The 17,500-nt window shown below is 49.0% G+C and overlaps 1 protein-coding gene across 1 annotated transcript in view; it reads right to left on the bottom strand.

Annotated features, from left to right (window-relative positions):
* ptpn13 (protein tyrosine phosphatase non-receptor type 13) overlaps nucleotides 1–17,500 on the bottom strand; it is a 30,142-nt gene that overhangs the window by 2,479 nt on the left and 10,163 nt on the right. The window contains exons 8-37 of the mRNA XM_035526888.1: nucleotides 17,449–17,500; nucleotides 17,069–17,221; nucleotides 16,254–16,436; nucleotides 15,857–16,019; nucleotides 15,022–15,403; nucleotides 14,708–14,823; nucleotides 14,086–14,145; nucleotides 13,460–13,549; nucleotides 13,089–13,196; nucleotides 12,714–12,845; nucleotides 12,023–12,444; nucleotides 10,121–10,214; nucleotides 9,791–9,876; nucleotides 9,465–9,630; nucleotides 9,029–9,243; nucleotides 7,914–8,012; nucleotides 7,150–7,505; nucleotides 5,923–6,085; nucleotides 5,665–5,820; nucleotides 4,684–4,855; nucleotides 3,930–4,140; nucleotides 3,568–3,668; nucleotides 3,363–3,412; nucleotides 2,810–2,965; nucleotides 2,450–2,615; nucleotides 2,065–2,154; nucleotides 1,655–1,755; nucleotides 1,393–1,448; nucleotides 734–831; nucleotides 219–367 (exon numbers count right to left, since the gene is read on the bottom strand). The exon at nucleotides 17,449–17,500 is cut by the window's right edge and continues 87 nt beyond it. Coding sequence (XP_035382781.1) covers nucleotides 219–367; nucleotides 734–831; nucleotides 1,393–1,448; nucleotides 1,655–1,755; nucleotides 2,065–2,154; nucleotides 2,450–2,615; nucleotides 2,810–2,965; nucleotides 3,363–3,412; nucleotides 3,568–3,668; nucleotides 3,930–4,140; nucleotides 4,684–4,855; nucleotides 5,665–5,820; nucleotides 5,923–6,085; nucleotides 7,150–7,505; nucleotides 7,914–8,012; nucleotides 9,029–9,243; nucleotides 9,465–9,630; nucleotides 9,791–9,876; nucleotides 10,121–10,214; nucleotides 12,023–12,444; nucleotides 12,714–12,845; nucleotides 13,089–13,196; nucleotides 13,460–13,549; nucleotides 14,086–14,145; nucleotides 14,708–14,823; nucleotides 15,022–15,403; nucleotides 15,857–16,019; nucleotides 16,254–16,436; nucleotides 17,069–17,221; nucleotides 17,449–17,500 — 4,546 coding nt within the window. The remainder of the gene's footprint in view (nucleotides 1–218; nucleotides 368–733; nucleotides 832–1,392; nucleotides 1,449–1,654; nucleotides 1,756–2,064; nucleotides 2,155–2,449; nucleotides 2,616–2,809; nucleotides 2,966–3,362; nucleotides 3,413–3,567; nucleotides 3,669–3,929; nucleotides 4,141–4,683; nucleotides 4,856–5,664; nucleotides 5,821–5,922; nucleotides 6,086–7,149; nucleotides 7,506–7,913; nucleotides 8,013–9,028; nucleotides 9,244–9,464; nucleotides 9,631–9,790; nucleotides 9,877–10,120; nucleotides 10,215–12,022; nucleotides 12,445–12,713; nucleotides 12,846–13,088; nucleotides 13,197–13,459; nucleotides 13,550–14,085; nucleotides 14,146–14,707; nucleotides 14,824–15,021; nucleotides 15,404–15,856; nucleotides 16,020–16,253; nucleotides 16,437–17,068; nucleotides 17,222–17,448) is intronic.

The following is a 17,500-nucleotide window of genomic DNA, read 5'->3' on the forward strand; positions in this document are numbered from 1 at the left end:
GCACCGATGCACACTTCACTACACATCACCATAAGTGCACTATACTTACAGTACAACTACACTCCTAAACCATATAACACAAAATGCAAAAACCCTGCAAACTAACCAACTTAAATGAATATCCCTGAGCGGCACCATGAGTACCGGGTGTTCTTAGTTATACGAGAGAGAGAGAGAGCCTAAGGCCCAGGAATGTACACGACTGCAACGCCAATCACCTCAAACTCCTGCAGGGGGACCTTCTGTTCCAGCAGCCCTCTGACCATGCGCACCACAGAGCTGAGCTTCTGCCCTGTGTACTGGCCTTTGGGAACCACCTTCACCAGGGTCAGAGACGTCAGCTCCTCCTCCGTGATCACGGGGCCGTCTGAGGCAGGCGGAGGACACAGTTATGCACAGGGCCGCACGTAAAGGCACCTCCCAGCATGCAACTGGGCCGATAGTCGAGATTACAGGCTAACGTAACGCCCGATTCAGACAGGGAGGAGGACGCCTATTTAATGGCAAATGCACAATCACTAATAGTAAATGACACTATATTATAACTCCATCCATCCATCCGATATATTTGAACAAAAAAAACCTTTTAAATCAATCATAGTAGAAGTGACTATAATAAACATTTAATCATAGTTAACAGTTTTAATAACTTATTCTGACTGTGAGTGAGTGCCTGCTTGTCTTTGCCTAACTGAGTGTGTGTGTGTGTGTGTGTGTGTGTCTAATGACCAACCTTGGGTGAATTTGGAGTTGATGTTATCTATTGGGAGCTCATCGCTGCCCCATGTGATCTCGTCTTCATCCAGAAATCCAGAAGACGACTGCAGGTAACTGAGGAGAGGAACACGCACCCGGTCACGACCCACAGACCCCAACAGTACAGAGGGGCTACCTCAGAGTCTTTGAATGGATATGGACTGGTGCTGTGGGGACAGTCCTGATACATGCCCATCAAGAAAACCTGGATCAGTCTGTCCATAGTCCACAGAGGACTCAACACACACATGCGTGCTTCTCTTAGCTTTAGTTTGTTTCCTCTGGAAGATGTTAAGGATTCACTACCGCTCTCTAAACACTGCTAATTATACTCAGTGATGCGATACCACACCGTGCTATGCACCCTGACACACACCTGCATTCTCAGGTGGACTAAGCCATGCAGTGGGTAGGCAGTGAACACTCTGGCCATACCCCTCTGGTCACACCTACTACATAACATCAGCAACGTAACACAGAATGCAAGGTCTCCCTAAGACAGTAGGGTTGAGGTGGGCCTGGATTTGGTTAAAATGATCTGCAATAATAAAGTATTTTTAAAGTGAATGGTGTCTCCATTGATACTCTGTACTCAAGGTACAGGTGACGAGCTTCGTTACCATAGAAACCCCTCACCTGTTGTTCTGTGGGTGGTCCATTCCACGCGCCTCCCAATGGGTCTTCCTCGTGGTCTGGAGAAAGACAGAACGACCGATTCGACTTATTTTTTGCACGGAAACACTTTTACCTGTGCTGTGCACTCAGCACGGGGTATAAACGCCCGGGAACATTGCAGCCTGAGCTTAACATAGTTAAGTGAGCACTGTATAGTACCAAACGTAGGTGTATTCAGTACTATACAGGGGGCGGGGCCAGCTGTAAGAGGGATGGGCTGCACCTCTGGAGAATCTTCAGGAAGAGATGAGCCATCACAGTCTGTGTCTTCAGACACCGCTGTCTCTAGTCTCTTCTCTCTCTCTAGAGAGCCTGCATCGTAGTCTACAACACACACACACACACACAGAGGATGGCACAATCAGACTTCTACACATCACAGTCTAACACGGTCACACAAAAATGTCAAAATACAATAAATAATTCCCATTACGCGTTCTTACTCCTCATTAAGCAGAACTGGGAAGCTCTGGGCAGCTAGGCTAAAGACAGCATAATCTCTGGGTATGTCTGTTGTCCAGTGAGTGTCTACCTCACTGGATGACTGGGGCCAGGGTGTGTGAGTGTGTGTGTGTGTGTGTGTGTGTGTGTGTGTGTGTGTGTGTGTGTGCGCGCGCGCCAGCTGGGCTGCACCTATGGGAGGAAGGGCGGGAGGAGACTGGGAGCCGCTTGCCCCCGGAGCGCCGCTGAGCTTCTTCCCGGCATCAGCGTTCCCACTCACATCTACAGGACACACAAAAACAGGCTCAGCCTTGCTGTGCATCCTGTGGCATTTACCAGGCACGCTCAGTAGAGGGCAGCAGTGAGCACCGGACACGTCAGCAATGCCGCCATCCTCTAACGCGAGGAGAAGCTAATCGTTAATGCAGGGGAAAAAGAAGTCCAACTGCCATGCAAGACGGTACAGAGGCAGCAGTGGCAACAGGGAAGAGAAGATTCTAGAGGCAGTTTCAGCTTGAACTGTTAAGACAGTCGAGAGTAAATAGAGCTGATGTGCGAGGCGGAGGGCAGGCGTCACCTGCGGTCCCATTGCAGGTGCTGGTGTTCAGAGGGAGGAAGCCCAGGTACGTGCTGGGGGTCTGGTCAGTGGGGCGGGACACGACCAGGTCAACCACACCTTTAGCCATCCGGATAGTGGACACAGCTTTGGCATGGGAAACCCCCGTCATCAGCTCATTATTTACCTGGGAAACACCCACACGAACACACATTTTGAATTCAGGAAATTGGTCAGAAGCACTGATAAAAGTTGCACTAGGTGGGACATGAGAAAGACAAAGAGTCTCTGTCTGTCTGTAACACTGTGACTTAATTGGTTAATTACAACCAAACATTTTTCCATCATCATACACTGTCCTCTGGAGGAGTGCTTACTCACTTTGAGTAGGCGATCGCCCACTTGTAACATCCCATCAGTATGCGCCAGGCCTCCAGGTGTGATGGACTTCACAAAAATACCCCTCTCTCCACCAATCACGGAGAAGCCCAGGCCCCCTGCTGGTGGCTTGTTCAACTGCAGAGGAATTATCAGCTCCTGAAGACGCAATGAAACAGGTTAACGACCAAGATCACCTACAACCGCCACCAATATATTACCAACAAACACCACCAAGATCACCTACAACCGCGACCTCTACAACCGCCACCAATATATCACCAACAAACACCACCAAGATCACCTACAACCGCGACCTCTACAACCGCCACCAATATCACCAACAAACACCACCAAGATCACCTACAACCGCGACCTCTACAACCACCACCAATATATCAGCAACAAACACCAAGATAACCTACAACCATCAGCACTACAACTCTCAGCCATTAACTGGATTTATGACATGAAACGTGAAAAAGAAATCCAACTGCTCTTGTAAATGTAACAGCACAATAAACGAGTTAATAAAGGAGTTTATTTTGGAGCTCACCTCAGATGGACATATAGTCTCCAAATCGTGACTACTGCTGTTGAGATAACCTGAGGAGAGAGACACATACAGAATCGAATTAGTAATAGCAGTACCTGATAAGCAAAACCAAATGACGGAGTCACGTCATGTACATGTATAAACAGCACAAAGAAAAGCGTGTTTGCTTAAGACAGATGGAGAGAAGTTGTGGCCCAACACTCACCATTCATGCTGGGCGGGTTGTTGACTTTAGCGCTGACGTTGTTGTTCAGGCTCGAGGCGTTCGAGGCGTTTTCCTGCTCAGGATACACGGGTTTCCCATCCCTGCAGGAGCGGAGATCACGTAAAACGCAGAGGCCTTCGCAGCCCACACAACCACAGAAACTACATCCGAATGTCTGTCTGGTTACACACATTCAGCCAGTCGAGGAAGCCGAATAAGACTCTAATCCGTGAGAGAATATGTGTGTTAGAGAGAGAGGTACATCCTGTATGTGTGGCAAGGTGAATGAGTGAGTGTAGTTAAGCCTGTTCCTATGTGTGTGTGTGTGAGTGTGGGCGCGCGCGCACGCACGCGAGACCCACCTGGTGGCCTTGAGCGCGAGGTCTCGGCACGAGAGCTGCAGTAGCCGGCGGTTCTCCGCCAGAGTCAGCTCCTGCGTGGGAGCGCCGTTGATGTAGTGGATGAGGTCGAGCTGTTTCAGGCTCCCCTCAGAGTCTGCCTCAGACCCTGGAACGATGTCTTTTACGTAGAGCACGCCCAGTTCACTGTCTCTGCCTCCTTCCAGGACCAGACCTACACACACACACACACACACACACACACACACACGCATGTGCGTCAGCAACTGGGTCAAGCAAAAAGCTTCCACAGAGACGCTATCCTTAAGCCTTCTGCGAAAAAGTGCTAAGCATTACCCAGAAGCTCCGGTGGTGGTTGTTTTAAACCAATCACCAGCACTCCTTCCTCTTCTCTCAGTAAATATGCCGTAACCCGAAGCCACGGCCACAGTCGCATGCTCGTCATCTCAGACCCTATAATCTCTTTTCGAGTTAAAGGCGTGTCTTGTTTACTCTGACAGTAACCACTGTTTATTAGCCAGTAAAATGCAGCTGAGCTCAAACACCTGCCTCCCAGGAAGATCCGTGCTAAGTTTCTTTACATTTATTTTTGTTGAGAAAAACAGGTTTACACTTGGGTTACAAATAGGTTTACTGTGGTGAAAAAAAAACAAACAAAACTTCTTGCCAACAGTTCTGATACCCCAGGTCTTTGAATAAATCACAACATTTTCAGTAACTAACTCATTTATTTTCATTAACACTATAACATATTTACCAAGTGAGTCACCGGGGCACTGGAAGGTGATATCAGGGAGAAGGTGTGCCTCTATTGGTGGTTTGGGGGGTTCTAAGACACGCCCCACTACCAGATCCACCACTCTGGGTGCAGTTCGCACGAGGTTGACCACCTCAGTGTGACTCATCCCAGTCACATCTATCTTATTCACCTGTACACACACACAGAGAGAGAGAGAGAGAGAGAGAGAGAGAGAGAGAGAGAGAGAGAGAGAGAGAGCGAGAGCGAGAGAGAGAGAGAGCGAGAGAGAGAGAGAGAGAGAGAGAGAGACGTGGATAGACTTGTTAAACATTTCCAGGACAGCAAAACCATACGACAGCAAACAGACCCTGCACAGGTGCCCATCAGAGACAACCAAGATGAATCCTGACTGGATTAAACTGCTTTAGGTTAAAGGTTAAATCATAATACCTACAGGACCACCCTAGAGGGATGAGAGTGAATATATGACAATGTAAACAAAACAAAACAACGACAACCAAAAAACAAGCGGCACCAGGTACTGGAGGGGTTTCTGTGCTGACTGAGTGAGGAGACTCTGGTCTTAGCCTGTCTCTGAGAAGCTGGTGTTTAAACTTTAATTACAGTAGCACAGAAACACCTGCTCTAAATCACCAACAGCAAACGTCTCCTTCACTCACCTACATATCAAACAACCGAATCTCTGTTCACACAGTTACATACTGAACAACTGAATTTCTGATTTACAGTTGGTCTGTAGCTCTGTTTGGGTGTGTAGCCTCAGCGTGTAGCGGTTTGTCTGTATTTGTTTGTGTGTCTAGCGGTTTGTCTGTATAGCCTCAGGTGTGTAGCGGTTTGTCTGTATTTCTGTTTGGGTGTGTAGCCTCAGTGTGTAAATGTTTATCTGTAGTTGTGTTGGAGTGTGTGGCTGTAGTTTTGTTGGAATGTGTGGTGGTGTGTCTGTAGTGTGTGTATCCTCAGCATGCAGGAGCATTTTACCATGATCATACGGTCACCGGGTCGGAGTCTGCCGTCTCCCTTTGCTGGATCCTGGATGATGTCATGGATGTAGCAGTTGTGATCGCCTCCTTTAGTGAGTGTAAAGCCCAAACTCCCCTTATCAGACTTCACCAGGGAGACCTTCAGCTCAGCCTCCTGTAAAACCAACCACACTGTCACGAAAGGTACAGTTCACGCTCTCAGAAACGTCAGTAAAGAAGTCCAACGTTTAGGACCAGGTTCTGCAGCCAGACGTACAGGCAGGTAGTCGCTCACGTCCTGGCTGCGCTCGTGAAACGCAAGGCCGATGGGGTTGTGGACTGGGGGAGGAAGCGGGTCTGGACTGGGGCTCAGAGTGCCCTCTTCAGGGAGGGCTGGGGACGATTTCCGCTCCGAGAGAAGAGGGGAAGACGAGAGAGGCCTATAAGAGGAGACGGAGCAGGAGGGAGGGAGGGATGGGAGAGAGAGAGAGAGAGAGAGAGAGAGAGAGAGAGAGAGAGAGAGAGAGAGAGAATGCCACAGTCTGAGGAAACATGAGCAGGCACATCAATAATGTAATAACTACCAGTAACAGTACTGGCGCCTACTATAATCAGTGTAGTAAAAAAACAACAAAAACCACTGTCTACGACTAGTGTGTGTAGTAATGAGTGTGTATGTGTGTGCGTATGTGTGTGTGGGTGTGTGTGTGTATATATTGTGACATCATAAATAAATTTATTTATTTGAATAGCATTTTTCATACATAAATCATAGCTTCAGGAGATTAACACACACACACACACACACACACACACACACACACAAAGCAATAAGATATTAAATAAAAATAAAAGAAAAAAATGTAAAAAACCAACCAATAACAATACAATAGTTACAAGACAATGATGACATGTAATGGCTATAACAGTGAGGAGTCCAATGGGCAATAAGCGTGCCCAGGAGACTGGACAGCAGCGTGATGCTACGCAATAACGGTGTTAGTGCAGCTGCCACGGGTGTTCTTAGCCTCGGGCTTAAGGCTACGCAAACATGGCTCAGCAGATTTTGGCTGATCTGTATAGTTCAGGGTGTTATCGAAAAGAAAGACGACCGATCGATATTCTCTCGTGTGACCTGGACAGCTCCAGAAACGCATGAGGCGCCAAGCCATTCTTTTATTGAAGAATCTGACCTTTGACCTTTATTAGAAAATTCCTGCAGAAAGTAGATATACGACATGGCAGACAGAAACTCCAACTGTGGAGCCTTTTGTCATCTGGGGGTACAAAGCTGGAGGTCTGTTTTAAAACACCCGATTAAAACGCTGAACCCAGACACACCTGCTGAAAGATTAAACTGTGCAGTATTGTGGCACCACAGGCCTAAACCACCAATAATACCAACAATTCATATCAATATGTTTTTCTGATGCCTCCTTACTTAAATAAAACATTACAACCAACTGAAAGGGTCTGTTAAGTTGACTCTGGCCGAGACACAGACCTCCTGTGACTGGACTGGTTGGGGGAGCAGTAGGCCGAGCGGATGGTGTTGTCCAGCTCAGCGGGCGTCTCGTACCGGCCGTGCCTGCCGCCGCCGCCGCCTGGGGTCTGGTAGGCACTCCGGTCCCAGGCTTGGCCGGCCTGCTCCAGGCTCGCAGGGCTGAAGGCCTCCTCAACCTCCTCATCGTCTGTACTGTCACTGTAGCTGTCCCTACGGCTGGGAGACTTCATCAGAAGCCGCTCCAGGGCCTGCTCCACGGCCCCCAGGGGCCTCCGGCCGTCCGGCTGGGGAGGAGAGGCCGCGCTGGGCTTGGGCTTGGGTTTGGGCGGCTCCTTCCGTGGAGAGATGGCAGGGGTCTGGAGAACGCACACACCTTTTAGTTCAAGCACCACAAGATTCTTTAATTTAGCGTTACGTTTCACGTCTGCGATATGTGGCAGACGTGCTTGTTCAGAGCGACCGTGCGCGTTTCTCAACGTGACAGTGTTGCATTGCTAATGTTTCTCAACAACACTACACAAGCTCCCTGGAGGTCGCACGCACGAGAGCGCTGCTGCTGGCCACCTGCTCTGCCAGGTGAGTTCCTGAGGTATTGGGCAGCATCCGTTATACAGGTACTACCAGTAAAGACCTGGTAAATGAACATAATTAGATCATAGTGTGCAGACCAAGTATTATAAGAGCATAAAGAAATCTACCTGAAACAGCTGCAGTACAACGTGACAATAAGTTCAGTGTGTAGAGAGGAAGTGTGTTCTGCATACCTGGTGAGAGGAGCCCATCTCAGTGAGAACCCCTGTGGCAGGTCTGCACAGCAACAGTGTGACCTCTTGACCCGCCCCTCGCAGTGCTGAGATCACCTCCTAAAAACCACACACACGGACACTTGCATGGCGGTGTGTGGGGGGAGAGCGTGCCAGGCAAAGCCTACCGCTCCGCCATGGCCCCGCCTCCCTGGGGCTGAAGCCCCGCCCTGCTACACAGAAGCCTGATGAGCAAGGCAGTGTGTGAACTTACTTTTCATGACACATTCAGGAGTGATCACAGGACTATGGGTAGCAGGCAGGCGTCGACAAAACGTAAATAATTTTTCTCTTGCAATAATGTGGGCGTATCAAGTGTTAACCACAACTTCTAGGGTGGAGCCTGGATTTGGGGAGGGGTTATAGCACCCAAATAAGCATGCATCATTAGTTTAAATAGTCAATAGTTCTCTTCTCTTTCTCTTGTTCAACCGTGCCATCATGTCTCCAAATTCGCAACTTACTGTAAAAAGGGGCACTAGGACCTGGGGGAGGTGCTGCAGCCCTGAAACTTGAACCACAATTCGAGTCTGAAAGATTTAAATTTTGGGGTGATCTATGACACCATTACCGATCGCCCTGCACTGCTTTGTAAAAATCTCAACCAGACAGTGTAGTCCTCTGTAAAAGAGGCAGAGGATGTGTATCAGAATGGTGCTGAAGACTCTAACTTCAGCCTGCAAGTAAAGAAAACGTTACAACTGTCCAAAAAATCACTGATATGCTAGTGAAAATACGATTAAGCTAGCAGAGGAAACCGGATGACTGATGAACTAATGTAATGTCAGCTAAAAAGCAAACAGGAAGCAACTTCTGCATAAATCAGCCCAGCATTTACTGCACCAGTGGTTGGCCTGTTCGCCACGTTTGCACTTCTCCTGGACGGCTCAGACCCTCCATTCACAAATCTTTTGTTCAGCTCTGCTGTTCAATACTGCTAAGAAAAAGCCCCTTTATTCATACATTTCTGGCATATCTCTGCTTCTCGGCGTACTGTGATCGGAATATGAGACAATATAATCGTGATACGATATTTTTGTAGGCATCATACAGCCCTAGTGTGGGCTGGAACATACGTGTTGCGAGAGTCCTTTCAGGGACGTCTGGTTGACGCGTAGGATGACATCGCCCACTTTGATGAGGCCGCTCTCGTCAGCCGGTTGCCCGGGGAACAGTTTCTTGACCCGGACCATGCTGGAGCCAGGAGGCTCTTCTGGAATGTTCTCCTCACGGCTGAAACTGAAGCCTAGACCAGAGGAGTTCTTCAGAAGGTTCACTTCAAACACGTTCTCTACAGAGGGGGCAGGAGAGAGGAGTGTTCGTGACAGAGTTCCAAGCTTTCCTGACAGCAGGACACAGAAATCCCAAACCCTACATTTTCTGAAGTACATATTTATGTTTTTAGACTGATGATGCGTAAATGGTGGAAACCGTGTGTGTGTGATTTTATGATCTCATTCACAGCGCTACCCTAGAGAGTGTGTGTGTGTACACGCCTCTGTCCTCTCTCACCCGGCGTGATAAAGCTGTACTCTGGCTGGGACTGAGGTCTTGCGCAGGGCTCCTGTGGAGGGCCCGTGGGTCTGGGCTCTGCAAGTTCTGAAGTGCTCTGTGGGGTAAGGGGAGCATGAACGATGTCTGCAGGCAATGGGCCCCTTTCCAGCACCAGGCTCACCACCTGAGAGAGGGAGAGTGAGTTTATTCGTCTTGCTTTGTGAAGAGGTACTCTTAGGCCATTCCAGCACTGATCTAGACTGTGTCTTGTGCTGAAGCAGGGAGCTTGACTGGAGCTGAGACGGCAGTCAGCCTGTCCTCACCCGTCCGGCGTGTGTCCTCACCTGCCCCGTGTCTCTCAGAACATCCACTGCCTGCTTATGTGTCGCCCCTTCCAGATTCTTCCCATTCACAGCCACAACGCGATCACCTGGGGTGCGCGAGGACGACAGCATTACAGGTAATTACGGGTAATATCTCTCATTACTGCCCGTTACAGCCTGGTGCTTTAATACTGAATCAACACAAATCAGATGTATTCAACCCAACTGTTTTTGTAGGACCCATTTCCCATCATTTTACGGGAAGTTCAGGATCTTATCCAGGTGCAGGAGAACTTTTCCTGGCTCTGTGCTGAGGGAGCTGGGAGCTCCTGCATCTCAGTGAGTGGTTACCTTTCTTAATCCTGCCGTCAAGCTCGGCTGCTCCTTTGGGAATAATGCCTTTGACATAAATCCCACCGTGTCGCATGGATGTGTTGGAACCACCCTGTGACACACAAAGGACGTTAACACCTGGAAAACTGTCTCTCACACCACTATGGGGGATGTTACAGGAATCCCTTCCAGTCTAGCCTAGCCTAGCCGGGTCTAGTCCAGCCTATCTGGCGTCTCATGTTGCGGATGTCCGCTCTGGTTCTGGGTGCTGCTCCTACTCATGTGGTCTGCTGGGCACATGATTATGCAAATAAGTCAAAATAAATTATGCAGATTAGGTGAGTAAGAGCTGGAGGTTAAGGTTCCCCTGCATCAGGGGCGGAGTCATGGCTATACAGCTGACTGGCGTGGGCAGTAGTGATGACAGGGGTAGCGTTTCATCCTTCTGTGTGACTGTACGATGACGCCGCAAGAATGTTTAAATCTCAATCAATCATTTTCATGAGTACTACCTTCTAAAATGTAATGCAAAATAGCAGCATACATGTAAACTCAGAGAGAGGGAGCGAGAGACAGACAGACAGACAGACAGACAGACAGACAGACAGACAGACAGGCACGCAGAGAGAGAGAGAGAGAGAGAGAGACAGACAGAGACATAATCACACCAGTCACACCAAGTCAAACTAAAGCACCAGAGTCCTCAAAGGCAACCAAGTACAGGCGTCTGTTAGATGCACCCAGGTGAGTAACACCATATCCTCTTATGGCCTTAACACTCTCTCTGAATATTAACATTAACAGGTTTTGTTTAAGAGGCAGGGTGTCAATTTAAAATGCCTGCAAAAATACACACACACGGGTGAATCTGCATTCAAAGATAATCAAATCTACGCTTGTTGAGCTGAAGCCAAGCAAAGAGCTTCAAAGCAAGCAAACGCACACCACAGCATGGAGGCTACAGGGAGAAAACAATAACAAACACGTATTCTCACACAAAGTACTGAGTGACTGGTTAAACCAGGGGGAGAGGGGTGGAATAAGACAGAGAGCGAAAACCTTCGCAAACAGTACCGTGACACTAATGCCCAAACTGCTGTCTACTTTGGACAGCTTAACATCAAATAGATCTCCAGGCTGGAGACTACTGACGTCTGGGCCACTAGTATTTAACGAGTCCGTGACGGAGTGGGGCGTGACCTCCTGCAAACAGAGAAGAGGCTGCATAAATACACGGCCAGGCACAAGCCTTCAGCATGCAAAGAGGTCGAGAGGTCAGAGGTTATAGATTAAGTGCATCCTACAGTCAGCTTATGCAAAAGGTTAGCGTCATGCATTAATGGATTGCATCCATGCTCAAAATGCAATTAAGCTTGGGGGGGGGGGAGAATCAGCAACAAAAACACAAAAACAAACGAACACAAACAAACAAACAGGCAATTAGTTGGAGGAGATGTTTGTCTAGCATACGGGGCTCAGGGGTTAACTGATGTTGTTTTTTCTCCTTAAGGACTTGCTATACAATTGTTAAATATATACTATAAAAGTAACTTACACCACGCCGGAGGATTCTGATTCATAAATGCTCACATGATCAGGTGACTTAAAAAAAAATAACCCTGATCAGTATTTCACTGAAAATACTGACATGTAGAGAGAAAAAGGTCACTGGCAGTGAAACATTAAAATATCGCCCCGTTTAACCTGACCAAACTCGTCCTTCGCATCGTAATTCAAAAGCCATCAGACGTTTATTGACAATGTGCAGCTTAAAAACAAAACAGGGCAAAAAACATGAATGAGACGAAGAAAAAACGTTGCCTGTCGACGTCCTCAGCGAGTGTGAGAGCAGAGAAGGCTAAAGATCCGGGCTAAGCAGACCAGGCGAGCAGGTCAGATCTCGGGGATTTCTGTCGCTACCTTTCTTGGCTTTTGCTTCTCCTGGCCGCTGGAGCACGTGTCCTCGTCCATGTCCGAGTCCCCTCGGTCCGACAGCTCCAGCTCTTTGGTGACCTCTGGCTCTCTGGACCTCCGGGTCTTGGGGGGCAGGGCAGGAGGTGTGGGGTCCCCCGGGGACAGGAAGGGGGGTAGTGCCGGTGTCGTGCCGGTCTCCGGAACGTTCTGGTGGAAGCCGTTGAGGCGCGGCCGCGTCGGGACGGCTCCGGGGTCCGGACGGTCCGGGCTGTCCCAGGAGCGGCCGGCCGGAGCAGATTGGGCGACGCCGTCCGTGCTGGAGGAAGAGGGAGCAGGACTGGGGGAGACAGCTTGGTCCTCGGAGGACGACGCCAGATCTGCTTCGGGTTTCAGCGCAGCTACAGCAGGAGTGTGTGTGTAGGGAGAGTCTGCAAGACATATGGGGTGAGCAGTGAGTCCTGCAGACCTACACCAGTAAAACATCAGAATCAGCCCTGAAGCACACATGACATTCACAAGGAGCTCATCTTATGCATCACCTAGTCAGAGGGTGTTTCCAACTCCAGGAAAAGTTCCCTATAAGGTTTAGATCAGCAACCACAGACTATGAATACACCACACAGTAATGGGATGAGAGCACACTGCGTGGTAACATTAACAGTAAAGCCAGGCTGCGGACACAGCTAGCTGCTGTTACCTGGGAACAGCCTCTCTTTGGGCTGTGACACCACCAGAGTGACCTCATCTGGAGCGTTCTGCAGGATGTCCAAAGTGTCCTTGTGAGGAAGACCTTCCAGACTGACGTCGTTCACACTGAGCAGCCTATCTCCTGCCGCCAGGACACAGAGGAACCAAACACACCACTCAGAACATTCCAGAACTCTCACTACAGAACAGCTGGGCACATAAAACGATTGATCTTATTGATCGCAATTCTGTTTCTTTTCAAATCTACTTTATTTCCTTCATGATTAGTGAGAACATCATGCATCACCACTAGAGAGCACCATGCTATAAGGTGATGTTCTCTTCTCATTGTTCCAATATGCACTCTCAGCATGTCAAACCCAACCTGGTTTCAAACAGCCGTCTACGTCGGCGGGCCCGCCCGGCGTAATGGAACAAACGATGGTGCCCAGGTCTGTTCTCCCTGAGGTCTCTCCCCCACTGATCTGAAAGCCTGGAGCACCACACACACACACACACACACAGGCAATGAAATAAACAGAATATGACTGCAGATAAACAAGGCTCTATGATGCATGGCGAGTAGGTAAACAAGGCCCTATATGCATGGGGGTGGAAGTTTATTCCCATTTCAGTGTTTAAGTGCCTTAGTGCCTGTATGCTGCGAGCACAACCCTGTGTGTGGTTTAGCGCTTCTCTCATGCCCCTGGGGTCTTGTCAGAAACCCTACAGCAGGGCAGCGCTCCTGGGACTCACCCAGGCCATACTTCACGTCCTTCTTCAGATTTACACTCGTAATCTCACGTTCGGGGGAGGGTACAGCGTTCAGCTTCTTCTGAAGGGATTCTGTGAAAGAGCAAAGTAAACATGACGAGTGAAAATATTAAGCCTTCCATAACGGACAGGCCACACATTACAAGAAATTACGCACAAAACGTACAGAACACACTGCCTACTTGAGCCCTATAAGCATTGGCAAAGAGCTTTCTTGTAAGTTTACTAGCAGCGAGTGGCACTTTCATAACAGGTGCGATGGAATAGTGTAATAATCTACAAAGCCAGAACACAGCACATTATCCAGCACAGAAATGGAGAGGGAGCCACAAAACTAAGACTAAGAAAAGAAAGAAAGAAAACTAAATCAGATACAGAGAGAAATCGAGGATAAGATGGAGAAAGACACACACAGGGCTCCCAGAAAGTGACAGCACTGTAGACTGGTTCCATCAACGCAGGTCTTTGCACCACACACACACACACACACACACACGTTATACTTTTAAGCAGATTCCCCTTGGCCAGAACCTGCTATTGCAGTGCTCAGATCACAATAAAACAGTCCTGACTGAACAGACGCGTGTGACGGTGCAGTAACAGCTCACCGCTGGTTCCTATGGATGAGGCAGTGCTAGAGGGTAATCCAGAACTGTGAATGCTCACACCTAGAGAATCACACACAGACACACACACATTACGTACCAACAATACTGAACGTTCAAACAATTACAATTATTTAAGGACCAAAATGAGTTCTGGACATTAGAACCTATGAAAGCTGAGAGGAAAAGCAGGTCTTTCTGTGCCATAACACACCACATAACAGTAGGAATTCCAATAAAAATCTGGCTGAAAATATTTGACACTAATAACACACTAACACCACAGACACACATGCAGGCAGAATTAGACAGACCTCCATTAATAATAAAGATACAAAAAAGGGCATCAAATTCTGGACACATTTACAACACAACGACTCCCACTCACTAACACACACACACCAACAAAGAGAACATTCTCCCCCCCCACACACACGCCTAATCTGGGAAGGAGGGGTCAGAGAGGGAAAACGATGCTCCATTCTTAAACCAGCCAGATCAGCAAGAGATCACGACACACGAAGAAGACACCAGTGGAAGACACCAGTGGAGACATGCCTGTCCCAGAACCCCCAGGAAGACACCAGTGTGCATTGTGCTGTTAGTGATCGGCGAGTGCACTGACCTTCGACATACGCCTGACCTCTCTCCTCACATGACGAGGAGTCGTGATCCACATTCTGGCCCGTTGAGCCCATCGGCCCCCAGCCAGGAGCGTTCCGGGCTGCACCACTGAACACGCTGCAGGGGATGGAGACGGAAGAACAGCGATGAAAGAGAGGCAATAACCACAAGCACCAGAGCACCATGAATGTGAAGTCAGTCTGTTAACCTCTAAGCCCCGCCCCCACCCTCCTCTCCGCCCCTCCCCTCTCATAATACGTGCTGTGTGTGCGCGTGTGCTCACGTGTGAGCGCGCGCACGTTCGTGTTTGCTCACCCCTCACGCAGCCTGTTGATGGTGATGGAATCGGTGTCAGAACTGGCACGCTGATGCAGCAACGTGATCGGCTGCAGCTGAACCGAGCCACTCTGTGATTGGCTACTGAAAGGCACAGCCCTGTGCTCTGGCGACTCAGGCAGCTGGCCCAGGTTATGGTGGGAGCGGCTCTTCATCCTGGAGCTGGAGTCAGGGAAGGTGCCCTGGTCTGGGCTGGACAGGCGGGCCGGCCTGGTGAGGGCCAGCTCGTACGGGACCTTCTTCAGGGATGCCGGGTTGGATCGGGACACTGGCGTGCTAGGAGACAGGCTAGCCATGCTAATGGCTCTCCCCAGGCCGTCTGGATCCACGGAGAACTGCTGCAAATTCAGAGGGGAGTTCTCTGGGAGAGAGAGAGACAGAGACAGAGAGAGACAGAGACAGAGAGAGAGACAGAGACAGAGACAGAGAGGAGCAATAATGGTTAATGAAAGACTGACAACACTACATATAAAAAAAAAACAAAAAGGTCACTTTTACCACTAGATGGTGCTGCAAAGTCATAAATACACAGAAAAGGCCCGTGAGGGCAACCAGCTGTCCCGTTTTATATAGCGGTTAATAAGACTGCAGGGGACTCTAGTATAACAGATGTGGGGTTTCAAAACACAGTCCCTCAAAAACTAGACTACAGAAGAAGTGTAGTGACCTCTAGTTTTTTGTAAAAAAAGGACAACATTAAAAAAAAATGAAATAAAGTGACACGATGACAAGAATCAAAGAATTCGCCGCGAGGCTTCGGGGTGTCTAGCTCCACCTGCTGAAGGTGGTGCAGTGGTGCAGGTGGCGTCAGTACCGAGCTCCTGCAGCTCTTGGTTGTTCTGCCGGGCTTTCATGTGCAGGTGGAACTTGTGCTGGGCGGAGCACTGGCGGAGCAGGTACTGACAGGTCTTCTGGCTGTCCGTCTGGAACAGGTGCTTTATGCCGTCGGACGTGTTCTGCAGACAAATCTTCTTTTTCTGCAGCGCATGTGCACAGAAGTGGTTTTATGAGAATGGGACCCTGGATGATGCGTAAAGCAGCCGGTGGATAAAACTGGGAATGCTTTCTTGTTACACTGGGAACGCTTTAGCAACATATGTCGCACTATAATATCTGTATAATTATACACCCACCCACATCCTATACTGAATATAGATTCATAGTTTCATTTATACACTGAGTCTTCGTATGTGCCAACGTGTAAGACTTACAGCAAAAGAGATCTTTTTGGTCTCTCTCCAGGGGAACTTCAGCACTGGGGTTCGGTTTCCATTCAGAACCTCAAAGACCTGAACACCCCTGGAATAGACACCCAGCAGGACGCCTGTCTGTGACTTCTTCTCCGGCAAGACGCGGTGGAAGTGAACACCGTACTCAGTCAGTCGCTGGCTCACCTTAACCATAGAGAAACACCTTGGCATCGTGTAGCCACACCAACTGTGGTCTGACTACGGCAGGCCACATGGATGAAACCTTTTTAAAAAGTGAATGATTAGTGATTTTTCTTCTTCAGTTGTAATATGACTGCCGGATTTGTGGCTCGTAGCTGCAGACACGCAACGGTCTGAGGCACTGCGTCCCTGTCTGCACGCCACAGCTGTGCTGCGTTTCCGCTAGGCAGAAATAAGACAGCTGAAGTCTCGCCTGTGGCGTGTGGCCGGGCTTGGACAACTGGTCACAAACACGGCTCTGCATCCCACACGTCTAATCTACGGCGTTTTATGCGCAATACAAAAAACGCCCTGTTACACGGTTAACAATAATCCTCACGCAACCGCAAGTTCCACTAAAGCTGAAACCTAACACAGATAAACTCACAGCATCAATCTAATAAGGTTAAGATATCTTCATACATCAACCATAAGTCTGAATTATTGTCATTTATTTCACTCGCCTACTTCACCAACATGCAGTTCGCAAGCAGCGCTAAAAACAGGCGATTTTCCTGATGGCGTGTTATCTGGAAAGACTTTAAAATTCCACAATATTCCAGAAACTCCGTGAGCAGCAGGAGGACCGTCCGTACCTTGAGGAACTCAAACTGGGCCTCCTCTTCCGTGACTCCGTAGTAGGTGTTATGCATTTTGGAGAGCTCCTCCTTCATGGTGCTTTGCTCCAGCCGCTCCATGGCATACGCCGGCACGTAATGCTCCAGCCGGAAGTACGTCTTTCCGTGGAGCTGCGGGGAGAGGCACACCTAACGGGTTGAGTCTAGTGGAGTTACCACAGTGCAGCTTCTTATCGTGGGTCAGACACCAGACGTCAGAACACGGTCTTTCTGAACACAGTGCCATAGTTCCTCTTTGCTAGAACTAGCGTGTAGGTGTACAGTGTACAGTCTACGTGCTAGTTCTACTAAAGAGGAACAATGCTACGTACAGCGTAATGCCATAAATGTAAACGTACCTCAGGCTGATGGTCCCCAAACTCAGCTTGCAGTGCCAGAGAAGCCAAGAGC

The sequence above is a fragment of the Electrophorus electricus genome, chromosome 6, assembly GCF_013358815.1.
Source record: "Electrophorus electricus isolate fEleEle1 chromosome 6, fEleEle1.pri, whole genome shotgun sequence".
NCBI lineage: Eukaryota > Metazoa > Chordata > Actinopteri > Gymnotiformes > Gymnotidae > Electrophorus > Electrophorus electricus.